The following is a 27,960-nucleotide window of genomic DNA, read 5'->3' as shown; positions in this document are numbered from 1 at the left end:
AGAACGCAGGGTTCGCGGCTAGCCAATAACTTGATGCGACCGAGTAAAGCAATTTTTCCTTTACCCAGATCTTCTGGACAGCACACTCATTGAGATACATGGAACAATCTCAAGAGGAGCCAGTATGGTCGCCTTGCAGTTGATACATAGAGGAGAAAGAGGTGGACAATCACCCTCGTGAGCATCCCTACCACAGGTTACACATTTGGCTGGGTGTCAACAAGACATTCAAGTGTGGTTGAAACAATGACACTAGTAGCAGCGCACAGGGTTCGGAATGTACGGTTGGACTGTGATAACTTCATAGCCTGCTTTAATCTTGGATGGAAGCTTCACTCTATCAAAAGTGAGAAAGAGTGTGAGTGGCACCAAGGATGCATCTACCTTCTCATTACCCGACAGACTACAATGACACCCTGATCAGAGAGGTACGTTTGAATTTCTGCCTCAGTCAGACCATTGTGCAATCTAATGTAAATAACACCATGGAAAAAATTCAGAGTTCTATGGGTCTCGACACCAACAGGATAGTCGTGGAGAAGCAGAACGGCAAGCAGCTGTTGTGCTTCAGAATCAGAAGTAGTCTCCAAAAAAAAATGCTACTGCACAAACGAGAGCAGGATTTCACGGGGCCAGCAATTGCATGAACAACATTCTGAATGAGAAACGGATTTACCTTCGCAAAGGATTGTGTGTCCTCAGTACGGTAAACCACAAGGGACCATGATGTAGCTGGGAGCACCTTTGAATCAGGAGCTTCATTCTGTTTACTTTTTGTAGATGTGGACTGCAAAGATGATAATTGGCTCATTGCGAGAAAATCTCCCATGACTGTCAGCATCTCTGATGGTGTGCTCCTTCCAACTGGAGACCTGGGACCTCCGCTCCCCCCCCCCCCCCCCCCCCACTACCACCGAGGAGGCCTCACCCATCTTAGGTGATTGTTCATACCTCCCGAACACCTAAAATAGGGACCAATCAGCAATCTGAGAAGGTAGCAGCTCAGGCAGTCATCCCTCCCTGGGGCTGGCCTGTACCAGGCAGTGCTTGCCAACCCTACCTGTCGACCCATAGTTGGGAATTACACTTTACCCAGTCACCTGTTACGCGTCAGCCAAGCAGGTAGCAGCCGATGCATTGCAGATCACAGGCACAAGGGCAGCACATGCGCAGCAGGCAACACAGAGCAGCACAATTATGCACCACAATAAAAATGCTACATAACTGGTCCATTTGATTTAGAACATAAGAGTGCATTGTATTTATATTCTTAAATTGTAATTTTAAAGTGTTACAATAGTTAAGTTCAGTACGATGGCTCCAGGTAGTGAAGCATATTCATCTACCAGTGCTGGTGGGACGTCAGTTAAAGAGGCTCTATGCGTTATTTCTAAGTATTCGAGGTGAATAAACAAGATCTTAGCGAATTCACAGAAAATGTAGACACTGCTTTTGAGTTGGTCAAGCCACGGGAACATGAAATCCTACTGAATTTTGATAAAGCAAAAATAACTGATGAGGAAAGGTTGAGACTGCAAGTGTTTGAAAGAATGGGCACATGGGAGGAAGTAAAGCATGTTGTGGAAGGAAATTACTCACGTAAAAGGATGATAAATTTCTATGCTTCTAAGATATTTCACGCAAGGCAAGGGCAAGGCGAGCAGATTTCTTTGTGGAAAAGTAGAATCAACGAAATGTAAAGAGATTTCAGGGAAGCTGTAAGTCGGGTTTCAAGTCAAGAGAATGTAAAAGGGAACCATAGAGTTTGCGTACTCCTTGGGAAGAGCTTGCTCTCTTCAGGGTCTAAGTAACAATAGGATTCAACCAATAGTAAGAAACCAAGGAGACAAGACCGGACTAGCAACAGCAGTAGAGTTAGCCCTGCAGGCAGAAAGTGCAATATATCAATAAGAGAGCTGGGAATAGCCCCAAGGATAAAATTTAATCGCAGAATGGACATGATGAAAAGACCAAAGGAAATTCAAAATTTGAAATGCTTCATGTGTGGCTTGAGAGGACACATTGCAAGTAAGCGCAGAAAGAATAAACACGAGGGCAGGGTCCAAGTCATGATGGGCAAAGAGCTTACAAATTTTTGCTATGTATGTGACATGCCGGGTCACACCAATGCCGACAGTAAATGAGGGACAAGATTGTAGAAAATGACGCCAACAGATGTCAGGGAATTCTGGGGTAATCACAGAGAAACTGACGGAGGACTAAGGGAATGGAGATGCCCGCAATGTAATCTACCGGGTAATTGTGGCGTAACGTGCCTGAGTGTAAAAGACATAGCGTGTTTCAACTGTAAGCGCAAGGCCATTACACTAAGGATTGTCAAAAAAGACCCTGGCATGCCTGGAGAAAAGGCCGGGTGTCAATATTGAGTACAATAGGCAAATTGGTACAGGGAAACTAAAGGGCAGCAAGGCTGCACAGTCAGGTGTTTTCACACTAAATACACCTACAATCAGGGTGATAGCATGTCCAATGGAAAACAATGTTTTAACATTATATTGTGCAGAATTATGAAAGGAATTAAAATTGTTAACAGACATGGGAGCACAGTTCTCTCTCCTGATAAAAAATAGTATGCCTGTGAACACTCCAATTAAATGAAGCAGAAAGGCTTCTGCTGAAGGGTGTTGCCAGTGAAGGTGTGAGCACAATAGGTGTGGTGAAAATACACCTAAGTGTAGGAAGTGTTGGAAGTGCCAGGAAAGTTGGACGTAAGTTTCACATGTACGTACCAAGTTTAGATATTCCATATGACGAACTAATAGGTCGAGACTTCATAACTGAGCATAAAGTTAAGTTAGACAATGCGGACGGAGGTCTTAAGAGTACAAAGGTTACACATACTCTTGATAGTAGAGGAGGAACCGAAACGTAATGGGTTTGAAGCAGATCAAGAATCCAACAGGGAAATGGCTTCCCTGAAAAGAAAATGTAATGTAACGGAGAGTGGAAGGCAAGGTACCATGAGAAAGCGAAAGGGAATTGGTTATTCCAAGACAGGAGACTGAACACATAGGGTGCACCTACCTGAATTGTGAGTGTTTGAAATGGCAGACGCATTGAATTTATCCAAAGACAAATGTTCAGTTGAAGACTGTCAGGCTGCTGACAGAGGAATCAGATCCACCAGTAAGAGCAAAAGAAATAAAAGGCATTAAGGAAGTCACAGACAAAACGAAAAGTTGCACTAGTGTTTTGTGGAAACAGTTGGGAACTGATCATTTAAATGCAGAAGAAAGGAGTGCATTAGTGGAGGTGTGTACCGAGCATGGAGATGTATTCCACCTAACAGGTGACACGACCGCAGTACAGCACAGAATACTGATAGATACGAAACGTGCAAGTATGGTATAAATGCTAAACTGTGCCATATCCCTAAAGTGCAAAAAGAAGTTTTAAAAAGAGCAAATTGATCATATGCTGAAAGATGACATAACTGTTGAAAGCAAGAGAACCTGGAACACACTATTACTCCTCATTCATGCCAGTGGCTAATAGAAGCAGAGAATCATATTGAACAGCAGGCAATTAAATGATATTACAGCTGGCGATGCATTTCTGCTACCAAATATCACTGACAGCTTGGATCTACTAGAGGGAGAAAAGTACTTCTCGATGCTTGATCTTGCAAGTGGATACCATCAAATATTGATGGATGAGAAGGACAGACAGGAAACTGTATTCAGTTCAAATTATCAGAATTACGAATATAAGAGAATGCCACTGGGACTGAAAGGAGCCCCAGTGCGTTTCCAGTGACCTTTTTTTTTTTTTTTTTTTTCGGGCGCACAACTTCAATGGTCATTAGCGCCCTGACTACTCTAAGAATGCACCGCGAGGCACAAGTTGACAACAACAACTAAACGGGAAAACACAATAAAAGACAGACTGACAGGCATAGGATTAAAAAACATCATCAAATGTCCTTAGCGAGGTGTGTCAAATTGATAAAACAAAGAACACGAGCAGCTGCTCGTGGGTCATCCGCTAAAATGGCATCGAAAGTATTAGGCAGGTTAAGATCGAGGCGCAGTGTGTTAAGATCAGGACAGGACATTAAAATGTGTCTAACCGTCAGCAAGTGCCCACATGGGCAGAACGGCGCCGGCGCAGCCGTCAGCAGATGGCGATGGCTGAACCGGCAGTGTCCAATTCTTAACCTTGCTAAAACGACCTCCTCCCGCCGAGAAGGGCGTGAGGAGGACGTCCAAGCCACGGGAAGAGGTTTTAAGGCCCGAAGCTTGTTGTCGGTAAGTGCAGCCCAATCGGCATGCCACAGCGACACAACGCGCCGACAAATGACCCTGCTAAAATCGGACGAAGGGACACAACAAGAAGCTGTCCGAGGCTGGAGGACCGCAGCCTTGGCCGCGGCATCTGCAGCTTCGTTCCCAGGGATACCGACATGGCCAGGAACCCACATAAAGCTAACCGGCGTACCGACGTCCACCAGCTGCTGAAGAGAGCGTTGGATCCGGTGTACGAAAGGGTGAACCGGGTACGGATCACTGAGGCTCTGGATGGCGCTCAGGGAATCTGAGCAGATGACATAAGCAGAATGTCGGTGGCGGCAGATGTAAAGAACAGCCTGGTAGAGGGCAAAGAGCTCAGCTGTGAAGACCGAACAATGGCCACGGAGCCGGTATTGGAAACTTTGTGCCCCGACAATAAAGGAACACCCGACCCCGTCATTGGTCTTAGAGCCATCTGTATAAATGAAAGTCATGTTGTTGAACTTCGGACGAAGTTCCAAAAAACGGGAGTGGTAGACCGAACCGGGGGTGACCTCTTTTGGGAGCGAGCTGAGGTCGAGGTGAACGCGGACCTGAGCCTGGAGCCAAGGTGGCGTGCGGCTCTCGCCCACTCGAAAGGTTGCAGGGAGTGAAAAATGAAGGTGTTGAAGGAGGCGACGAAAGCGAACTCCAGGGGGTAGCAAGGCAGAGACATACAACCCGTATTGAAGGTCAAGAGAGTCGTCAAAAAAGGAACGATAAGACGGATGGTCGGGCATTGACAGTAGCCGACAGGCATACCGACAAAGCAGTATATCGCGCCGGTAGGTGAGTGGCAATTCGCCAGCGTCAGCATGAAGACTCTCTACGGGACTGGTATAAAATGCTCCGATCGCAAGTCGTAAACCCCGATGTTGTATGGAGTTGAGGCGGCGTAAGATGGATGGCCGTGCAGAGGAGTATACGAAGCTCCCATAATCCAGCTTGGAGCGGACGATCGACCGATATAGACGAAGTAGGACGGTTCGATCCGCTCCCCACGACATACCACTGAGAACACGGAGGACATTTAAAGAACGGGTACAACGGGCGGCCAAATATGACACATGTGGAGACCAGCTAAGTTTCCTGTCAAAGGTAAGGCCTAAAAATTTGATTGTCTCCACGAGTGGGAGAGCAACGGGACCGAGTCGTAAGGACGGTGGGAGAAACTCTTTGTAGCGCCAGAAGTTAATACAGACCGTCTTCTCGGCAGAAAAACGGAAGCCATTGGCGACACTCCAGGAGTAAAGACGGTCAAGAGAACGCTGAAGACAGCGCTCCAGGACACGTGCACACTGCGCGCTGCAATAGATGGTAAAATCGTCCACGAAAAGGGAGCCTGATACATCAGCTGGGAGGCAATCCATTATTGGATTGATCGCGATGGCGAAGAGAGCGACGCTCAAAACTGAGCCCTGTGGCACCCCATTCTCCTGGCGAAAGGTGTCGGACAGGACAGAACCCACACGTACCCGAAACTGTCGATCCATTAAAAAGGAATGAATAAAAAGAGGGAGGCGACCGCGAAAGCCCCATGTATGCATGGTGCGGAGAATGCCCGCCCTCCAACAGGTGTCGTAAGCCTTCTCCAAATCAAAGAACACAGCCGCGGTCGGGCGCTTCCGCAAGAAGTTATTCATAATGAAGGTCGACAAGGTAACCAGATGGTCAACAGCAGAGCGGCGCCTTCGAAATCCACATTGTACATTGGTAAGTAGGCGTCGAGACTCGAGCAGCCAAACCAATCGAGAGTTAACCATTCGCTCCATCACTTTACAGACACAGCTGGTAAGCGAGATATGTCGATAACTGGAAGGCAAGTGCTTGTCCTTCCCCGGCTTAGGAATCGGGACAACAATAGACTCGCGCCAGCATGCGGGAACATGTCCCTCAATCCAGATGCGATTGTATGTACGAAGAAGAAAACCTTTACCCGCAGGAGAAAGGTTCTTCAGCATCTGAATATGAATAGAATCAGGCCCTGGAGCGGAGGACCGTGATCGGCCAAGTGCGGTTTCGAGTTCCCGCATGGTGAATGGGGCATTATAACTTTCACAATTCGAGGAGCGGAAGTCAGGTGGCCTAGCCTCCTCTGCCTGTTTGCGGGGGAGGAAGGCAGGGTGGTAATGAGCGGAGCTCGAAACCTCGGCGAAAAAGCGGCCGAAGGCATTGGAGACAGCCTCAGGGGCCACAAGGACTTCATTCGCGACCTTCAAGCCAGAAACTGTGGAGTGGACCTTAGTGCCAGATAGCCGGCGCAGGCTACCCCAGACAACAGAAGAAGGGGTAGAACTGTTGAAGGTGCTTGTGAAAGCAGCCCAGCTGGCTTTCTTGCTTTCTTTAATAATACGACGACACTGAGCACGTAATTGTTTATAATTAATACAATTCGCCACTGTAGGGTGGCGCTTAAAGGTGCGTAAAGCACGTCGACGAGCACGTAAAGCATCTCTACATGCTGCGGTCCACCAGGGGACCGGTACGCGACGTGGAGAAGAAGTAGGGTGAGGGATGGAATATTCAGCAGCAGCGAGAATGACTTCCGTGAGGTGTGCGACCTGACGATCGCAGCTTGTGAAGGTTTGATCCTGAAAGGTAGCCCTGGAAGAGAAGAGCTCCCAGTCTGCCTTGGAGATGGTCCAACGAGAGGAGCACGGAGAGGGAGTATGCTGCAGGAGATGGATAACACACGGGAAATGGTCGCTCGAATATGTATCAGAAAGTGCATACCACTCAAACCGGCGTGCAAGTTGGGGAGTACATATAGAGAGGTCTAAATGGGAATAGGTGTGAGATGTGTCCGAAAGAAAAGTAGGGGCGCCAGTATTGAGGCAGACAAGATCGAGCTGGTTGAAAAGGTCTGCTAACAAGGAGCCCCTCGGGCAGGATGCTGGAGAGCCCCAAAGGGGATGGTGGGCATTGAAGTCTCCAGTTAACAAAAATGGTGCAGGTAGCTGAGCAATAAGTTGCATCACGTCTGCCCTGGTAACGGCAGATGACGATGGAGTGTAAACGGTACAAAAGGAAAACGTAAAAGTGGGGAGAGTAATGCGGATGGCAACTGCCTGCAGGCCGGTGTGCAACGTGATGGGATCGTAGTAAATATCATCCCGGACCAGCAACATAACCCCTCCATGAGCTGGGATACCTACCACAGGGGGTAGGTCAAAACGCACAGAGGTGTAGTGTGCCAAGGCAATTTGATCGCATGGGCGTAGCTTCGTTTCCTGGAGGGCTACGACAAGCGGACGGTGCAAGCGGAGCAGCAACTGCAAGTCCTCTCGGTTGGAGCGAATGCTGCGAATATTCCAGTGAATAAGTGCCATCGTAAGAAAAGAAAGATGAGAGAAGTGGTCACCTCGAAGGCCGCTTAGGGCCTGGCTTCGAGCGAGCACTGCCGCCGCTATCAGTAGGCGGACAGTCATCGTCCATTGGGTCTATAGGGTCATCGGCCATCTCGGGAGGATGGCCGGGAGGGGGAGCTTCCTCCGCCAGTGAACGGCCAGATGTACGGCGACCAGCGGTGCGGCCAGGCGAAACGGATGACGGCCTGGGGCGGCAGCCGCTGGGTGGCGCAAGAGAAGAAATGCGCCGTGGCGGGGAAGGAGAACTGTGCTTCCTATGCGCCTTTTTGGAAGGACGTGTAGTGGAAGTACCGGTCGAAGGCTGTGAGGTCGAGGTACGGAGGAAGTCTGCACGGGATGGTTCCTTCTTGAAGGCCCGTGCATCTGACTTCGGTGTCTTCGTTTTAGCAGAAGCTGAAGAAGGTGCTCGTGTCTGTGGGGTGATGGGAGGAAGAGGAGACGTCGACCGCGCGATCTTAGCACTGGCCGAACGGACGACCGTGGTGCTGAAGGTCAGATCGCATGTCTGGGTTGCTACCTCCCGGGTAGTCCGAGGAGAGGCGAGGACAGTACTGTATTTCCCCGCTGGGAGCAGCGTGGGCTTCCTACTAGCCAATAGCTTGCGAGCAGCCGAGGTGGACACTTTCTCTTTGACCCGAATTTCCTGGATACAGCGTTCTTCCTTATAGACAGGACAGTCGCGGGAGGATGCTGCATGGTCACCCTGACAGTTCACACAACGAGGAGACGGAGGTGGACAGTCACCCTCATGGGCATCCCTGCCACAGGTGACACATTTAGCCGCATTGGAACAAGACTGTCGAGTGTGATTGAAACGCTGACACTGGTAGCAGCGCGTAGGTGTCGGGATATAGGGGCGAACAGAAATAACCTCGTAGCCCGCCTTGATGCGCGATGGCAGCTTAACACTATCGAAGGTCAAGAAAATTGTCCGGGTCGGTACAAGGTCATTGTTGACCTTTTTCATGACCCTATGGACAGCCGTCACGCCCTGCTCAGCGAGGAATGATTGAAGCTCCTCGTCAGTCAATCCGTCGAGGGAGTCAGTATAGACCACACCACGAGACGAATTCAAAGTTCGGTGGGCCTCCACCCGGACAGGGAACGTGTACAGGAGGGTGGCCCGAAGCAGTTTTTGTGCCTGAAAGGCATTCTCAGTTTCCAGTAATAAGGTGCCGTTACGCAACCTGGTACAGGATTTGACAGATCCGGCTATGGCATCTACGCCCTTCTGAATAACGAAAGGGTTGACAGAGGAAAAATCCTTTCCGTCCTCAGTTCGAGAAACTACGAGGAACTGTGGGGCAGGCGGTAGTACTTTTGTCACTGTTGGCTGGTCACGTTTCCGTTTTTGGGTCGAAGTCGAAAGAGATGGAGTAGAATCCATTGCGGAGGAATCCCCCATGATTGCCAGCGTCTCCGATGGCGCGCTCCTTCCTTGTGGGGACCCTCTCAGAGGGCACTCCCGCCTTAGGTGAATGTTTACACCTCAGGTCACACCTCCCGAGAAACAGACGGAGGGACCAATCGGCATGGTCAGAAGGTATCAGCTCAGGCAATCACCCCTCCCCGGGCCTGGCCTTTACCAGGGGGTACGCGCGTGCCTTACATGTCTACCCAGGGCGGGGACTTACGCGTTACCCCGTCACCGGCTACGCGTGCGAACGCGTGGGTCGGCCTTCAGACACGCACAGGGAGGAAGGAAGAAGAGGAAAAAGAAGAGAGAGAGGGAGAAAGAGGACAGACTGTCTCAAACGCCGAGGCGGAGACCAGAGAAGGCAAGGAGAAAGCAAGGGGAAGAAGGCAATAAGAAGGCAATGAGAAGGCAAGGAGAAAAAGGCAATGAGAAGGCAAGGAGAAAAAGGCAAGGAGAAGGCAAGGGAAAGAGTATGGAAGACAGTGAGGTGGAGAAGAGCAAAGAAAGGAACCAACAAAAGGAAGGAAGAAACGAGAAGTGAAAAAACCAAAAGGACCACGACGATAGGTCGTGGAACCGTCCGTCTCCGGACGCAGGCGCGAACTACCCCCGTGAGGGGGATGGACTCCTTTTAGTCGCCTCTTACGACAGGCAGGAATACCGCGGGCCTATTCTAATCCCCGGACCCGCAGGGGGGGTTTCCAGTGACTGATGCACACAGTTTTGGCAGGGCTGCAAGGAGTAAAATGTTTTGTCTATTTAGACGGTATAGTGTGCTACAGAAGAAACCTACAGGAGCATAATGAGAAGAGCCGTGAAATCTTTGATAGATTACAAGAATATTACTTGAAGTTGCAACTGGAGAAGTAAGAGTTCCTAAGGAAAGAAGTGATCTTTCTAGGTCATTGTACTGTGGACAAGCGAATCTCACTGGGCATGGCAAAGGTGGAGGAGGTAAAGTTCTTCCTACAGCCAAGAACAATGAAAGAACTGAAAGGGTTCTTAGGATTAACTGGATACTACCATCAGTTCACAGAACACTTCCACAAAATTGCAAAGCCTCCACATGAGTTATTAAAGAAAGGAGTTGAGTATAACTGGGGTGAAAAGTAAAATACTGTTTTTGAAGAACTGAAGGAACAAAGAAAGAAATTTGGTGAAGACTTGCCCTTCACATTTGATTCCAGACCATTAAACAAACCAGAACTAAATTATAGCACCACTGAAAAAGAATTGTTGGCTATTCTACATGCTGTGAAACAGTTCCGACTGTACATATATGGACGAAGGTTTACAGTAGTAACCAGACATGGATCTTCAGTGAAAAGGATCCGACTTCATGACTCCTGAAATGGAGACTGAAGCTCAAACAATATGATTACGAAGTAATATACAAACCAGGAAGGCTAAACAGTACTGCAGATGCTCCAACCAAAACGAAGCCAGTAGAGTATGAAAACGTAGATGTGAAACGGAAGGTAGACACAGAGAAAAACATGCTACAGAAGCAAATGGAAACAGTGATCCTATGAATGTCCCCAAAGTGTGTAAGTAGCGCCACAATAGAAAGTGAAAGCGATGGCGAAGCAGAAATTTGTATCCAAACGAAGGAGAATATATTAAGAGAGATGTACGATATTCTGAAATGGAGACTGAAGCTCGAACAATATGATTACGAAGTAATATACAAATCAGGAAGGCTAAACAGTACTGCAGATGTTCCAACCAAAACGAAGCCTGTAGAGTATGAAAACATAGATGTGAAACGGAAGGTAGACACAGAAAAAAACGTGCTACAGAAGCAAATGGAAACAGTGATCCTATGAATGTCCCCAAAGTGTAAGTAGCGCGATGGCGAAGAAGAAATTTGTATCCAAAAGAAGGAGAATATATTAAGAGAGATGTACGATAATCCTTTGGAAAGGCATCAAGGAATGCATAGGACATTAGAAAGAATAAAGGTTTACAAGCAGAGGCGCAGAAAGAAGCACAACAGTAAGGATTACATACGGAAGTGTCTGTCCTGTCAAATAAATAAGCACATGCAAGCCTACCCTTAAAAATTACGGACACAGCTGAGACTGTGTTTGAAAAATGTTCAGTGGGCATTGTATATCCAGGAGACACATCAAGTACAGGTAAAAGGTGCATGTTAATATTTCAGGATGATTTAAGTAAGTTTACGCTCAGTTCCGATTGAAAGGCATGAAATATTACCTACGATAAGAAAATCCCATCGGTGCTTCTAACAGACCATGGTTTGAATTTCTTACATGATTTTTCAGACAAGTGTGTAATTTGTTAAAGGTTAAATCATGTACAAACTACTACAGCTTATCACCCAGATCTAATGGTGTCTTGGAAGAAGTCATCAAACACTTGCTGAATACCTAAGACACTTTGTAACAATGATCAAAGTTTATGGCACAAGTGGGTACCATATATAATATTTGTGTTCATAACTACACCACACAGCAGCACATGGTACACACCATTCTAACTGCTGCTTGGACGAAAAGCAAATATATCAAGAGTACTGCAATAAGAGTCAGTGCAGGTAAATTACGATTATGAATCATATCTACAAGTAAAAATGCAGGATGCCCACCAAACAGCAAGGGAGTCAGCAGTAACACATACGAAAACCAGTAAGGAACAGTACGATAAGAGCCAAAACACAAGAGTTCAAAGTAGGAGACAGGGTGTTGCCATACGATGAATCAGTAACATGTGGCAGATCCAAAACATTAGATTTACAATGGATAGGTCCATTTGAAGTATTTAACATAATAATAAGAATTAAAAGAAATAAGGAAACAAAGGGACTTGCCAATAGGCTAAAACATTTCTTTTAACTTTCAGGTATGGCACTCAGGTGGAAAATATTTCAACTCCTCATAATAGTAGTAACAACTACACAATCTACATCAGCATTTTCGCCGAATGACTTTCAAGCTATGCAGTTTCCAACATCTTCAGGTTTATATTATGACAATGTAGGACAAATTAAGATATACATTATCACATGGAGAACAGTGACATATGTAAACCTGGACTCTGTTATAGTGTGTTTTCGAAAGGCTGAATGACAGTAAGGCAGCAGTATAAAGGTGCAGAGGTACGTTACAGCAACTGAACGTAAGAGTAATGGAGTGTCGGGTATTAGACCAACAGGTCCATGCCGAAAAAATTACAGACCTGCAGGAACTAGTACAGCAGCTGACGATACATGACACACAAAGAAAAAGGGGAGACGTTAACTTTATAGGCCAAGTAAGTAAAATAGTTTTTGGCACACTGGATGAAACAGATGCTACATACCACAAAAAGAACGTATAGATGCCATAGAGAGAAACTCAGAAGCATTACTAAGGTTATCGAAATAACAAGTGACAGTGGTGCGTGCCACATTATCAAGAGTACATAGAACAGTTTATAATTAGGAACCAAATAAACATGCCCTAAAGACTGGGATGGAGAGAGTAGAGCATTTTATTAAAGCATACGTGAAAAAGGGTAGCCTCATTTGTAACAACAGCATAACAGGTACTGCAATCGTCAGCACTGGCCAGTTACAGAAATGAGCAAATGATAAACATAATAGCAAAGGCATAGAAGGGTATCAAACTGGTAGACTTCGCCGAGGCAAGGAGAATAACCATTAGAAGCACATACTTTCCCCACAAAGTAGTACATAAAGTTACCTGGATATCCCCAGATTGAAGTATGGTGAATCAGATTGACCATGTTCTTGTTGACCGAGGACATCATAGTAATGTGATCCTTCTGCGGGGCAGATATGAATTCCGATCATTTCCTGGCGGTAGTCAAACTACACCTGGAACTATCTACCAAGTGGCAAAGAAATTGTGAAAAGATGGCCCACTTTGACAAGGATAAGTTGGAAGATGTAGAAGTGAGACAACGCTATCAAGATAAAATTGCAGAAAACCTCTCAATATCGGAGAACGCTACCAACGTGGAAGACACAGGTGGGTGTTGAGGAATGCAGTGTTACAGAGTGCAGGAGGAGACTTGCTTGCCATCCACAACAGAGAAGTAAACCTTGGTTCGATGGAGAATGTCGAGAATCTCTTGGGATGAGAACAGTGAAGAGGATACAGTAGTTAGAAAAACTCTCAGAAGAAGCAAGGGTAGCCTACTGTGAAGTGTGTCATAACACGGACAAATTCATGAGAAAGAAGAAGCGAGAACACCATAAAAGACTGTTTGAAGTAGTAGAAGAAGCAAAGTCATCACGCTCATTTTTCCTGGCCTCAAGATTTGCCAGATGTGTCTACCGACAACATACATTGGTTCTAACAGATGAGACTGGTGAAGTGGTACTGCCAGAAGATCAAGAAAACCTATTTAAACAACATTTTGAGAACCTATTGAATCGGGACGTTCCACTGACTGTGACAACTCAGACGGGAGCTCGTTTTGATAGAGTAGAAGTTCCTGAACCATCAGAGGAAGAAATCAGTGTTGCCCTAAAACTACTCAACAACAAGGCCCCAGGAGGTAGTGGTACCACAGCTGAGATGCTTCACTTGGGAGGACAACCACTGATGGATGCATTGAAACAATTAACATCCACCGTCTGGACAACAGAAATAATTCCTGAAGAATGGAAGGGAACAATTATAGGTCCCATCTACAAGACAGGTGATGCTACCTAAGTATCCAACTACCGATGAATTTCACTTCTTGAAATTGGATACAAAGTCTTTACAACTCTGCTGCTAAACCGAATGAAACCACTGGCTGAAGGAATTGCAGGCACATATCAATGTGGGTTCATCCCCGGACGGTCTACCATTGACCGCATATTTACTTTGAGGCAGCTGATAGAAAAATTATATGAGTTCAATCAGGAACTACACCTCATCTTCATCGATTTTCGACAAGCTTACGACAGCACTGACCGCGTCACATTATGGGAAACATAAGAGGAACTTGGCATCCCATCAAAATACATTTATCTAATTGCAGCTTGCTACTCCCAGTCAACTTCTAAAGTACGTTTTGGCAACCAACTGTCACCACCTTTCACTAGACAAAACGGACTGAGACAAGGAGATCCATTGGCGCCAATATTATCAACTTGGCCTTGGAAAAAAGTAAGCTGTTACAATTTCTGAACCAAGGAAATGGAGATGGGGGGAGCAGACAATTCTGGAATTTGCTGATGTGATCCTTGGCGACACACTAGAGCAAATGTGTGCTGATACTTCCTGATTCCTCCAAAATGCAAAGGAAATTGGGTTGGACTTGAACGAGGACAAAACTAAATATCTTTGAGTATCACATTGTTGAGTTCTCCCTCCTTCCTTTGTTGTAGACGGGCATACCTTTGAACGAGTTGAAGAGGTCAACAAAAGAGACGTGACAAAAGAAGTACATCAACGCATAACAAGTGCTAATCGCATGTTCTTAAATCTCGTCTGATATCTCAGAAGATCAAAGTCTGTCTGTCTACATGAGACTGGTGAGGCCAGTACTTATAAGAGTTGTGAAACTTGGGCGACATCAGCAACAATAGAAGATTCAACATGTGCATTAGAAAGAAAGGTACTTTGTAAAATCTATGGACCCTTCTACAATAACATGGAAGGTAAATGGAAAATAAGAAAGAAAGAAAACCTGTACCAGAGGTCTGGCCAACAACAGGCTGACAGGCAGCTGTGCTTGATAAACTTAAAAGCTGTAAGCTATAAACACACAAAGAGGGCCGTATGTAACTTCCTGGCAGATTAAAACTGTGTACCGAACCAGTCAAGTGCTCTACCATCTGAGATACCCAAGCACGACTCAATGACCCGTCCTCACAGCTTTAATTCTGCCAGTATCTTGTCTCCTACCTTCCAAACTTCCAAGAAGCTCTTCTGGAAGAAAGGATATTGCAGACACATGGGGGGATGCTCCCAGAATGAAATTTTCAATCTGCAGCAGAGTGTGAACTGATATGAAACTTCCTGGCTTTGGAATCATGTGAAAATTTATTGTGATAACTTACAGAATCAGAGGATGTGTCATTTTGTAGCATACAACATCATGGTTGACAACATATTGAAGTTTGGGTTTGGCCATGAGTCATGCACGGATAGCCAAATGGTAAGGTGACCGCTCACGATAAGCAGGAAATCCGGGTTCAAGTCCCGGACCGGAACAAATTTTCATTGTCATTCCATTCTACAGCTGATGGTAGCCATTATCTGCAATTGTGGATTCATCTGAGGATACTGAAATAAGTGACCACAGGATAGAAAAATCAACTGAAATCACTAAACAAAGGAAAAAGTACTCTAGTTCATGGGATACCAATAAAATTACATAAACAGTATTTGAAAGAAATTGCTCCCCTTCTAGAAGCAGCGTACTGTAGGTCATTGGATGTGTGAAGTGTTCCTAGTGATTGGAAAAAAGAGTGCAGGTCATTCCTGTTTTCAAGACAGTTAGTTGAACACATGCACAAAACTATAGGTATAAGTTTCTGAGTTTGGTCATTTGTAGAATTCTGGAGCATGTTTTATGTTTCCACATGGAAATTCTGGAGACCAAAAATCTCCTCTGTAGCAATCAACATGAGTTCCAATTGCGTGTAAGCCATCCCGCTCTGTTCATCCACGAGATCCCAAAGCAGTAAGTACTGGCACCCACATTGATGCTGTGTCAACAGATGCAAAGTAATTTCAGATACACCCCAAGGGAGTGTTACTGGGTCATTAATTTTCACTATATAAAATGCAATCAAGGAAAATGAGTATGGAGAGATTTAATGTGAAACGACCAAACAAACTACTTGCAAGTAAGGCGGATACCAGACAAATTTGTTGAAAGAATCCACAGTAGCCACTCACATACGAAGTAGCTTTAAAAAGTCTTGTTTGACCAATACTTCAATAGTGCTCATTAGTCTGGGATCAGTACTAGATAAGATTGATAGAGGAAACAGGGAAGATCCAAAGAACACAAGAGTGTTTCATTACAAGTTCATTTAGAAAATGTGAAAGCATCACACAGATGCTCAGCCAAATCCAATGGCAGGTGCTGCATGAGAGGCATCATGGTGTTGTTTACTGTTAAAGTTCCAAGAGTCAACCAATATACAACTTTATCCTAAGTACAAGTTGAGTCGAAAAGGACTTTACTGCTTTGGAATGATGTGAAAATTTATTGTGATAATGCACAGAATCAGAGGATATGTCATTTTGTAGCATACAACATCATCAAGTTTGATTCATGTAGCGCGTCAGTACCCTGTTCTGCCACCTGGAGCATGAGTGTGGTGCACAGTTAAAATGTGCTACTTTCACCGGGGCAGAGTGTGCTAGATGTGTGGTTAGGTTTCATGAAACAAACTCTACAACAACTGTCCGGCATAAAGGTCAGTGTATTGGCTGTGACGGGCCAATTGCATGGCCATCTCGCTCCCCAAACATGACACCAGCGGATTTCTTTCTCTGGGGTTTCATTAAAGACTGTGTTTATGTTCACTGGACACCAAACAATTTTGTTGTTGTTGTTGTGGTCTTCAGTCCTGAGACTGGTTTGATGCAGCTCTCCATGCTACTCTATCCTGTGCAAGCTTCTTGATCTCCCAGTACCTAGTGCAACCTACATCCTTCTGAATCTGCTTAGTGTATTCATCTCTTGGTCTCCCTCTACGATTTTTACCCTCCACGCTGCCCTCCAATACCAAACTGGTGATCCCTTGATGCCTCAGAACATGTCCTACCAAGCAATCCCTTCTTCTTGTCAAGTTATGCCACAAACTCCTCTTCTCCCCAATTCTATTCAATACCTCCTTATTACTTATGTGATCTATTCATCTAATCTTCAGCATTCTTCTGTAGCACCACATTTCGAAAGCTTCTATTCTCTTCTTGTCCCAACTATTTATCGTCCATGTTTCACTTCCATACATGGCTACACTCCATACAAATACTTTCAGAAACGACTTCCTGACACTTAAACCTATACTCGATGTTAGCAAATTTCTCTTCTTCAGAAATGCTTTCCTTGCCATTTCCAGTCTACATTCTATATCCTCTCTACTTCGACCACCATCAGTTATTTTGCTCCCCAAATAGCAAAACTCCTTTACTACTTTAAGTGCCTCATTTCCTAATCTAATTCCCTCAGCATCACCCGACTTAATTTGACTACATTCCATTATCCTCGTTTTGCTTTTGTTGATGTTCATCTTATACCCTCTTTTCAAGACACTGTCCGTTCCGTTCAACTGCTCTTCCAAGTCCTTTGCTGTCTCTGACAGAATTACAATGTCATCGGCGAACCTCAAAGTTTTTATTTCTTCTCCATGGATTTTAATACCTACTCCGAATTTTTCTTTTGTTTCCTTTACTGCTTGCTCAATATACAGATTGAACAACATCGGGGAGAGGCTACAACCCTGTCTCACTACCTTCCCAACCGCTGCTTCCCTTTCATGCCCCTCGACTCTTATACCTGCCATCTGGTTTCTGTACAAATTGTAAATAGCTTTTCGCTCCCTGTATTTTACCCCTGCCACCTTCAGAATTTGAAAGAGAATATTCCAGTCAACATTGTCAAAAGCTTTCTCTAAGTCTACAAATGCTAGGAACATAGGTTTGCCTTTCCTTAATCTAGCTTCTAAGATAAGGCGTAGGGTCAGTGTTGCCTCACGTGTTCCAGTATTTCTACGGAATCCAAACTGATCTTACCCGAAGTCGGCTTCTACTAGTTTTTCCATTCGTCTGTAAAGAATTCGTGTTAGTATTTTGCAGCTGTGACTTATTAAACTGATAGTTCGGTAATTTTCACATCTGTCAACACCTGCATTCTTCGGGATTGGAATTATTATATTCTTCTTGAAGTCTGAGGGTATTTCGCCTGTCTCATACATCTTGCTCACCAGATGGTAGAGTTTTGTCAGGACTGGCTCTCCCAAGGCTGTCAGCAGTTCTAATGGAATGTTGTCTACTCCTGGAGCTTTGTTGCGACTCAGGTCTTTCAGTGCTCTGTCAAACTCTTCACGCAGTATCATATCTCCCATTTCATCTTCATCTACATCCTCTTCCATTTCCATAATATTGTCCTCAAGTACATCGCTCTTGTATAGACCCTCTATATACTCCTTCCACCTTTCTGCTTTCCCTTCTTTGCTTAGAACTGGGTTTCCATCTGAGCTCTTGATATTCATACAAGTGGCTCTCTTTTCTCCAAATGTCTCCTTAATTTTCCTGTAGGCAGTATCTATCTTACCCCTAGTGAGATAAGCCTCTACATCCTTACATTTGTCCTCTAGCCATCCCTGCTTAGCCATTTTGCACTTCCTGTCGATATCAGTTTTGAGACGTTTGTATTCCTTTTTGCCTGCTTCATTTGCTGCATTTTTATATTTTCTCCTTTCATCAATTAAATTCAATATTTCTTCTCTTACCCAAGAGTTTCTACAAGCCCTCGTCTTTTTACCTTCTTGCTCCTCTGCTGCCTTCACCACTTCATCCCTCAAAGCTACCCATTCTTCTTCTACTGTATTTCTTTCCCACATTCCTGTCAATTGTTCCCTTATGCTCTCCCTGAAACACTGTGCAACCTCTGGTTCTTTCAGTTTATCCAGGTCCCATCTCCTTAAATTCCCACCTTTTTGCAGCTTCTTCAGTTTTAATATACAGTTCATAACCAATCGATTTTGGTCAGAATCCCCATCTGCCCCTGGAAATGTCTTACAATTTAAAACCTGGTTCCTGAATCTCTGTCTTACCATTATATAATCTATCTGAAACCTGTCAGTATCTCCAAGCTTCTTCCATGTATACAATCTTCTTTTATGATTCTTGAATCGAGTGTTAGCTGTGATTAGGTTGTGCTCTGTGCAAAATTCTACCAGGCGGGTTCCTCTTTCGTTTCTTACCCCCAATCCATATTCAGCTACTACGTTTCCTTCTCTCCCTTTTCCTACTGACGAATTCCAGTCACCCATGACTATTAAATTTTCATCTCCCTTCACTATCTGAATAATTTCTTTTATTTCATCATACATTTCTTCAATTTCTTCCTAATCTGCAGACCTAGTTGGCATATAAACTTGTACTACTGTGGTAGGCGTGGGCTTCATATTTATCTTGGCCACAATAATGCGTTCACTATGCTGTTTGTAGAAGCTTACCCGCATTCCTATTTTCCTATTCATTATTAAACCTACTCCTGCATTACCCCTATTTGATTTTGTGTTTATAACCCTGTAGTCACCTGACCAGAAGCCTTGTTCCTCCTGCCACCGAACTTCACTAATTCTCACTATATCTAACTTTAACCTATCCATTTCCCTTTTTAAATTTTCTAACCTACCTGCCCGATTAAGGGATCTGACATTCCACGCTCCGATCCGTAGAACGCCAGTTTTCTTTCTCCTGATAATGACAACCTCCCGAGTAGTCCCCGCCCGGAGATCCGAATGGGGGACTATTTTACTTCCGGAATGTTCTACCCAAGAGGACGCTATCATCATTTAACCATACAGTAAAGCTGCATGCCCTCAGGAAAAATTACGGCCGTAGTTTCCCCTTGCTTTCAGCCGTTCGCAGTACCAGCACAGCAAGGCCGTTTTGGTTAGTGTTACAAGGCCAGATCAGTCAATCATCCAGACTGTTGCCCCTGCAACTACTGAAAAGGCTGCTGCCCCTCTTCAGGAACCACACTTTTGTCTGGCCTCTCAACAGATACCCCTCCGTTGTGGTTGCACCTACGGTACGGCTATTTGTATCACTGAGGCACGCAAGCCTCCCCACCAACGGCAAGGTCCATGGTTCATGGGGGTAGGACCAAACAATTTAGTCAACCTGAAAAATCGAATCTACGCTGCCACTGCACAAGTGAAACCCGATTTACTGCAAGGAGTGTGGGAAGAAATTGTCTACCAGAGGGATGTTTGTCGCATCACAAATAGTTACACTTATGTGAAACTTGAGGTGGTTTGCTACAGAATAACACATCTACCCATTCTGTAAGTTATCTCAATCAATTTCTAGATCATTCCAAAGTTGTGGTCCTTTCTGACTCTTACAGTGTATCTCATGAAAAGAAGGTAAAATTGGAGACACTTGACCTCATGTGGAAGCTTACTGACAATCATTCTTACTGCGAACCATTCGTAATTGGAACAGAAAAGAGGGGTGGGGTAGAGCTCATTATCAGGGTGTATACATGGACAAGGAAAAAAAATTCCTGTATTTTTCCCGGATTTCTCGGTTGAAAATACACTTTCTCCCGGGTGAAAATACATTTTTCCCCATCTTATGTGATAGTATACTTTTCCTTGGCACTGTTAAACTTATCAGTCTTTTGAATGTTTATGGTTTATTACAGGGTGTCTACATGGACAAGGAAAAAATTCCCAGATCTCTCAGTTGAAAATATACTTTCTCCCAGGTGAAAATACATTTTCCCTGTGTTATGCGCGAGTATACTTTTCCTCGTCACCGTAAAATTTATCAATCTTTTGAATGTTTATCCGGCACTTTAGAAAACGAAACTCAGAGGGGCGGGGGGGGGGGGGGGGGGGGGGGGGGGGGGGGGGAACACACTTCACACTTTGGAAAAATCTTTGATGTGCAGCAGCAACATGTACACTGCATATTTTCCCTGGTCAGAGATGCAGGACCCATGTAACACTTCACAAAAGGCCGAATAGCTGATGCCATTTTACTAGAGACAACATGCTGTCCCCATCGTTGCTGACAACCAAAACTGTTGACCTTGTCAGTCATATCCATACCTACCGAAGACATAAACAAAGCAATTTACCAAAATTCACACACAATGAACAGAAAAAAACTACAGTAACGTCAACATAACAAAACCAAAATCGTTAACTCACTGAAAAATATTCTACTGAAAGCACAGTCACCACCGATCCCATACACGCGCAATGCTACTACGAGACTGATGGGAGAAGAAGTCTATGCATGTTGGGTGTAAGAAGAAGGCCAGGGTGGGAAGGGGGATTGATAGCAGGGTACGGGTGGTGGAAGGTGTAGGGCTGCTTGTGAGAATGTGGTAGGAACACGGTACGGCTGCTAGGTGCAGTTGGGTGGTTTAGTGGGGGGAGGGGGACGAGAGAAGTACAAGAGAAGAAAACGAAGGTGTCTTTGATAAAGCAATGCCCCATGGGAAGTTCCATACATCATGCCACAAAAATTTATAGGTACTACTCCTACGAAATAACATTTGTTGGCTTTGGCAATTCACAACCAAACTATCACCTTGCAACTAACCCAGAAATTAGGTTTGTTCTGTTACCACATCCTACCATAATAATAATAATAATAATAATAATACAGAAGCAAAACAAATATTTTTGATGTTCTGTTTTATTTCTGATTGCATCGTTCAACAACGCATCATTGTGTGTAAGTAAAAACCAGACATCCAGTAGGTTCAACCCACCCCATTAAAGAATGTTGTATTGGCTTACATGCCATAGTTAATTTCTACACTGTGCTGTTTGCATCAACTGGTGTACAATGGTTATATTTATAGTGTGTTTTTTTTTTTTTTTTTTTTTTTGTAAATTTGGACTAGACTATTTTTCAAATATAACTTTAGAGAAAAAACATGTCTCAATGACGAATTAAACATGCATTTCAATCATGATTTCTACGCAGTAAAAAACAATACATTTGAATTCTGAAGGGGGTTGGGGAGGAATCACAGGGGAAACTTTTGTTTCCTATACTGTCAGCAGAAACTTGTGTCCGTTTACAGGCATCCCCTGCAACTAAATGTGTACAGCAGTTAAAATGTGACAAAGAATTCGGAAAATGGCACAATAGGAAAATATTTCATGAGTGATTCTACAACACTGTAATGTCAACAAGCACCTTAATATGTACCAGATCAACACCACCAACAGTTTTCAGTAGTGTCCAGTAGGTCTTCTTGAAATGTTTCATTTTAACCAACTTTAAACATTTGCAAAAATCTTAAGTCTGGGTATTCATTCCCAGAAGTGCCTGGTATGTTAGAAACAAAGAACCAAAATCCAGAAACTATTAGTGATTCTAATGGCAAGATGGCAAAATTTTCTTTAAGAGGCCTGATTGTCACATAAAATTTTCCAACTTTTTTGGGTTTAATACAATCGATTTCAATAAAGTGAAGCTAGTCAACTGTAATTTAGATGAGAACAATGGCCCAGAATAAAACATATATCATCATTTTCTCATTCTTACTTTAAAAATTTTCTGCCTTTACACTGAAATACAAGCAGATATATTATTTTTCACATAATATCCAGGAAACTAGTACAGAACTGTATTCATATTTATCATGTTCTTGCTAATACCATTTTCTATCACGTCATAAATTACATTCTTTGATGGCATTTTCTACAAACAGATTATGTGAGAATCTACTAAACCTCTCATGCATATAATTTTCCTCCCTTTTAAAACAATGCACACACAATTTTTGATTGCCACCAGTGGTCAATACTTTTATTAGCGAGTAAGTCATTCAAGAGGTATGTCTCAACTAGGAAGCTTCCGCGCCCCCCCCCCCCCCCCCCTCAGCCGAGTGTAAGTGTGCCACCGCACCTCCTCCAGAAATGTTGCACTAGCTGACAGACACGTAAGTAACGTTGCCCGGCACAATGGCAGAGTACAACAGAAAACTTACAAATGTCTTTAATATGTAAGTTGTCCTACACGTTGAAGTTTCGATATTTCTAATGAAAACCACACAAAAGTAACAACAGACTTGCCGCGGTGCTATAACGTTAATCTTAAAACATTATATGGCCTACCCAAATTAATAACAAATAACTATACAACTTCGAGATATCCCATTAACAAATAATGTAACTAAATACAACTGATGCTTACCTCATCTGCTGGATCAACAGGGGATTTGTTTTCCAATAGATAATTAACGATCAACTCATGTCCACCTAACGCTGCCCAGTGAATCAGCAATCTTCCATCCTGTCAAGGAAAACAAGTACCAACTACACTTCAATTACGCATCACATAATACGGAAGTTTATGCTACCGTAAGCGGAAACTCACCCCATCTTTTTGGGTGATTATTTTACTATCTTTCGATATTTTTTCTTTCAGAGTCAGTATGTTCCCTACGTACGCAGATTCAAACACCGTACCCGACGCCATTTTGCTCAAAGATAAATTGCTAATAACACAAAACCATGGAGGTAGAATAAGGGGAGATGGCGCTACAGACTTGGGCTGTACGTTGTTTTGAAGCCAGTGGGCGGGGCTTGCCGCCATCTTGGATCCCCCAAAACATTAGCAGACGAGTGTTTACAATTGCTTCTTGTTCGTTATTTACGTCGTGTGCACGTGATATTTGTTTTATATAGTAAATGTTACTCGGTTTTAGTGAACAACACAGCATAAGGAACGCAACTTCAAACGTTTTTCTGGTCTTAAATACGTATTCGATACAGTAATACGTAAAAATATTACGCTTCTTGCCTCAGTACTGTAATTCCTTTTTGTTTATACACTTAGAATAACCGAGAAGAGACGTATGTGCTATGAAAAGCGTGCTTTTGTAATCTATTTCTATTCACTTTAATTGTGTTTGTGTCGATAATTGATAAAGCCAGAACTCCAAAAACAATGATTGATAGTTTAGAGGCACCGATTTGTATTCGTTGCATTTTCAAGTCAAATGCAAATTTTAAATGTTCACGTTTGCAAGAAACTTACCTTATTTCCTTTGGTGTCCCATAGATGTATGCAGGGTATGATATAAACAAGCCAGCTGTCATGTCAACAAAGTGAAAAATACGTTAAATTACGAAGGAACAGAACTGAATTTGAGATTGTCAGGCCCATTGCAATTTCCACATCTGCTTTCTTTTTAAATTGTACCTACCAAATGACATTCAGCGTGGCAAAGAACAGAAATTTACAGGGTAATACGACAACACAGTGATTAATGTAATGATCTAAGCCTGGACTTCGATAGGGAACTTTGCTTTAACAAATATGTAACCATTTAAGTACTTATAATTTAACCACTGTAACAGGTGTTCCACACATTTTACTGAAGATTTAATTAACTACATGTAGTTACATTAGTTTTATATTAAATTATTGCATTTTAAAACATTAGTCCCCATTTCCAGGATATTTCTTGCCAGGACTTTTCAGTTACTTCAGAATAACCACACAGTGAAAACCAAGTGTAATGCGCACTTCCAGACAGCTCTTCGCCTTGGATTGATAGAAATCTAAATTTAAATCACAGAAATAAAACCATACTGTAAAACTTCACAGTGCATCAGAATTTCAAGTATATATACGAAAATAGCGCTTAAATAAGTCCACTTACGAATGAAATGTGATTTGTTTAAACTTTAGACTACAATCAGAACGATTAGTACACCTGTGAGCGACGCAAGCCCGGCATTTTTTTATCAAAACACTTCACGACTACACGGAATCAAACCACCAGAAGCGAATGTTTTGGGGTAGCTAACATGGCGGACCTTCTCTTGGGTCGGCTTCAAGTTTGTGACGTCATGACAACTCCTCTTATTTTTACCTCCATGCACAAAACAACTCACTGATAACTCAAAGTAAAATTTAGTTCAATTCTTCAAGCATTCAACACTGGCGCCAAAAAAGTCCAATACCAATCGCTCGATGGCTGCAAAATGCAAGTGAAATTGATACTACCCATTTGTGCCAGCATTTCGCAACGCTAGGCTTCGTTTTCAAGCACTGTGGCCAGATTTCTAGTGGTTATATTTTACAGCATGATCAAAATTACTTTAAGTATGATATACAGTGAGATAAATCATGAAGCTTGACACAAGTTGATAGAAATCTAAATAGAGGAGGGAGGAGGTATAAGTTACGTACTTTTATATAGGCTAATAATTTTTGTATAGAATTTTCGATACCTAACCGAGGCAAAACTCATCAGGAATGGGGAGGATACTCAACAAAGAAACGAACATTAAAAACCATAGTTCAGCACTGTAAATCCATCATTAACTTATCGATACATTCCACATGTGAATTGCGATCACATTCCTTTTATTTGTACCAGCTATATACAGAACTCCATTATATAAAAAGGGCATCATCCTGTAGTGTTAGAATCAGTACACAAAACATCTGAAAGAATAACTTGTGATAATATTGTCACATCTATTACAAGTAGTAAAAATAGATCAGTGTGGAACACTCTTGAAACTCTTTCAGTTTCATAGCTCTTGTTGGCTTCCCATCACGAGTACAGAGCACTGCGAAATTCACACAAACCACACATTTTTAGTTAACATCGTATATAATGTAAAAGTCAATTCATACTGGTCTTCATGGTACGTCATGTCACGGCACAATCACGTCAAGGTGTATTCACACTGTCTGTCACGTCACCGCTCATCACGTCAATTCAAGTCAAGTGATCTCAATTCGAATGGCATTCCTGAATTGTTTTTTTTTTCGCGGGAACTGTGATCACTGGAAGATGATTTTCAATTTTTTGCGGGTTATGTGCATTTACACAATGTGGTAGCTTATACGCGTGGATGCTGGACTCCACACTTAAAAGGAAATGACATTTATTGGACTCAAATGGTTTGCAGCTTGCAGGGATAGCTTCCATATTACAGAATGGAGGCAGAAATGCAAAACAACACAAAGAAATTGCGTGTGTGCAAAAACAATGTCATTACATGCCAGAGAAGAGAATTTCACACACTTCTTGTGGTACCAGACGCCAAATGTGGCGTATTGACACCAAACGTAGTGGGTGGGTGCCAGGGGGTGCCGTATTAAAAATCGGCGAGAACTTTCGAAATGATTTATTCGTTTCCACTACAGTGCGTCGTTCACCTCGGTCCGCGTCACAGGGTTCCGCAATGCTTAAGTCACTGCCCCAGCGACCCAGTGCAACGCGCTGTGTCGAGCCGGCCGTGTACACCAGCAGAGTGCGTCGTCGTCAGGATGCCGCAGTTGACTCGGCAGTCTGCGTCCCTGCCGACACAACGATGCTCGGTTTGAGCCACCAGCTGCGTCCTTCTCCTCGCCGCCGTGGCTGAGACCACGGCGACGAACAAGTGTCCGCTATCCAGCGTCCATATCTGCGGCCCTCGCTTCGGAAGTCTCCGGCATGTGTCGGGAGCCAAGACGACTGCCCGGGGTAGCGAGCTGAGGAGTGGCCCACCCTGGCTGGCTGAGGACCCCGCGTCAGCCTCAGAGGGTCGAACCAAAGTCCAGAAACACTTTCAATTATTTATTGCACAAGAACTAAACATTGTACAGATGTCATACATATTTCATTTTGAAAAGAGACTCTGAAAGTGTTTTTTTACAAACATTCGATATGCGACCTATGAGTCACCCTGCAGACATCAGTATGGTTATCGAATTCATGCAATACCCGTCCCAGCATGGTATCGTCGCCTGTGGCAGTCACTTCCTGTATTCTCTCCCAGAGCTCTGCTACCTCATGTGGTAGAGGCAACACGTACACCAAATCTTTAATGTGTCCCCACAGGTAAAAGTCACATGGAGTGAGATCTGGTGATGGAAAAGGAAATGAAGTCCCATGCTTCTTTACAGAGCGTAGGGGAACGATGCGGGAGACCCGCACCGCCTTACTAGGCAGGGTCCTAATGGAGGTGGTTTGCCGTTGCCTTCCTCCGACCGTAATGGGAATGAATGATGATGATGAAGACGACACAACAACACCCAGTCATCTCGAGACAGGAAAAATTCCTGACCCCACCGGGAATCGAACCCGGGACCCCGTGCTCGGGAAGCAAGAACGCTACCGCGAGACCACGAGGGGCGGACAGATCTGGTGATAGAGGAGGCCATTTCATGAAACAGCTGTACTCTTTTGTAGCTTGACCAATCCATCGATGCGGCATGTCCATGTATAGGTACCCTCGAACTTCAAAATGATAATGGGGTCGAGCTCCATCTTGCTGAAAGATGAACGGAGAGTCCAATTCCATTTGAGGCATCAGCCATTGCTGCAACATGTCCAAGTACATATATCTAGTGACAGTGCTCACCATGAAGAAGAATGGCCCATACAGTTTTCGAAGTGACAAGGCACAAAAAATTTTTACCTTTGGGGAATCACACCCAAATTCAGTGCATTCATGTGGAAGCTTTGTACCCCAGATTCGACAATTATGCCTCTTCACTTTCCCATTTGTGTGAAAAGTGGCTTCGTCGCTAAAAATTAAGTCACCAACAATGCCATCTCCATCCTCATTCAATTGTTGCAACTGCGAACAAAACTCAAAACGATTGTCTTTGTCATCATCATTGAGTTCCTGCACTAGCTCCAATATGAATGGTTTCATGGACAACTTCCGTTGCAGGACTTTCCACACTGTCATTGGACCCATTTCGAGTTTATGGGATGCACGATTTCTTTGGACTCCTTATGAATCTGTCTCGTACGCACTCCACATTCACTTCACTCACTCTGGGTTGTCCACTTCTCTTTGCTGGGCACAAGCAACCTGTCGTAACGAATTTGTTGTGCCAATGGTAAATAACCTTCCTTGTTGGTGGCTTCTTACCATACTTTATTGTAAACATCCGTTGAACAGCTGTAGCACTCTTGTTTTTGTCGAACTCCAATAGAGAGAAAACTTGCTCGACACCTGAATTCGCTATGTTTGCGACTAGTGCTGACTATAGGCAAATTACCAAACTATACTCTGGCGTTACACATGGAAAAAAATTTCTGGCTTTCTCTTCAAAATGACATATGTATGATATCTGTACAATGTTTGGTTCTTGAGCAATAAATAATTGAGCAATAAATAATTGAAAGTGTTCCCAGACTTTATGTACACCCAGTAATAAACACACATACACACATACATAAGAAATTC

At 43.8% G+C, this 27,960-nt stretch overlaps 1 protein-coding gene across 2 annotated transcripts in view; it reads right to left on the bottom strand.

The window, feature by feature from the left end:
- The window catches only part of LOC124595349 (26S proteasome non-ATPase regulatory subunit 10-like), a 70,521-nt gene extending 47,279 nt beyond the window's left edge, over window positions 1–23,242 (bottom strand). Inside the window, exons 1-2 of one of the 2 annotated variants that reach the window (XM_047134063.1) lie at window positions 23,132–23,242; window positions 22,949–23,047 (exon numbers count right to left, since the gene is read on the bottom strand). In XM_047134063.1, the coding sequence (XP_046990019.1) occupies window positions 22,949–23,047; window positions 23,132–23,233 (201 nt within the window). In that variant the 5' untranslated portion in view covers window positions 23,234–23,242. The remainder of the gene's footprint in view (window positions 1–22,948; window positions 23,048–23,131) is intronic. The other variant, XM_047134064.1, reaches the window with a different exon arrangement.
- Between the last annotated feature and the right edge of the window lie 4,718 nt (window positions 23,243–27,960).

The sequence above is a fragment of the Schistocerca americana genome, chromosome 2, assembly GCF_021461395.2.
Source record: "Schistocerca americana isolate TAMUIC-IGC-003095 chromosome 2, iqSchAmer2.1, whole genome shotgun sequence".
In the NCBI taxonomy this organism is placed as follows: Eukaryota; Metazoa; Arthropoda; class Insecta; order Orthoptera; family Acrididae; genus Schistocerca; species Schistocerca americana.
The sequence above is the reverse complement of the archived record's forward strand: the minus strand, read 5'-3'. Positions and strand labels throughout refer to the sequence as shown.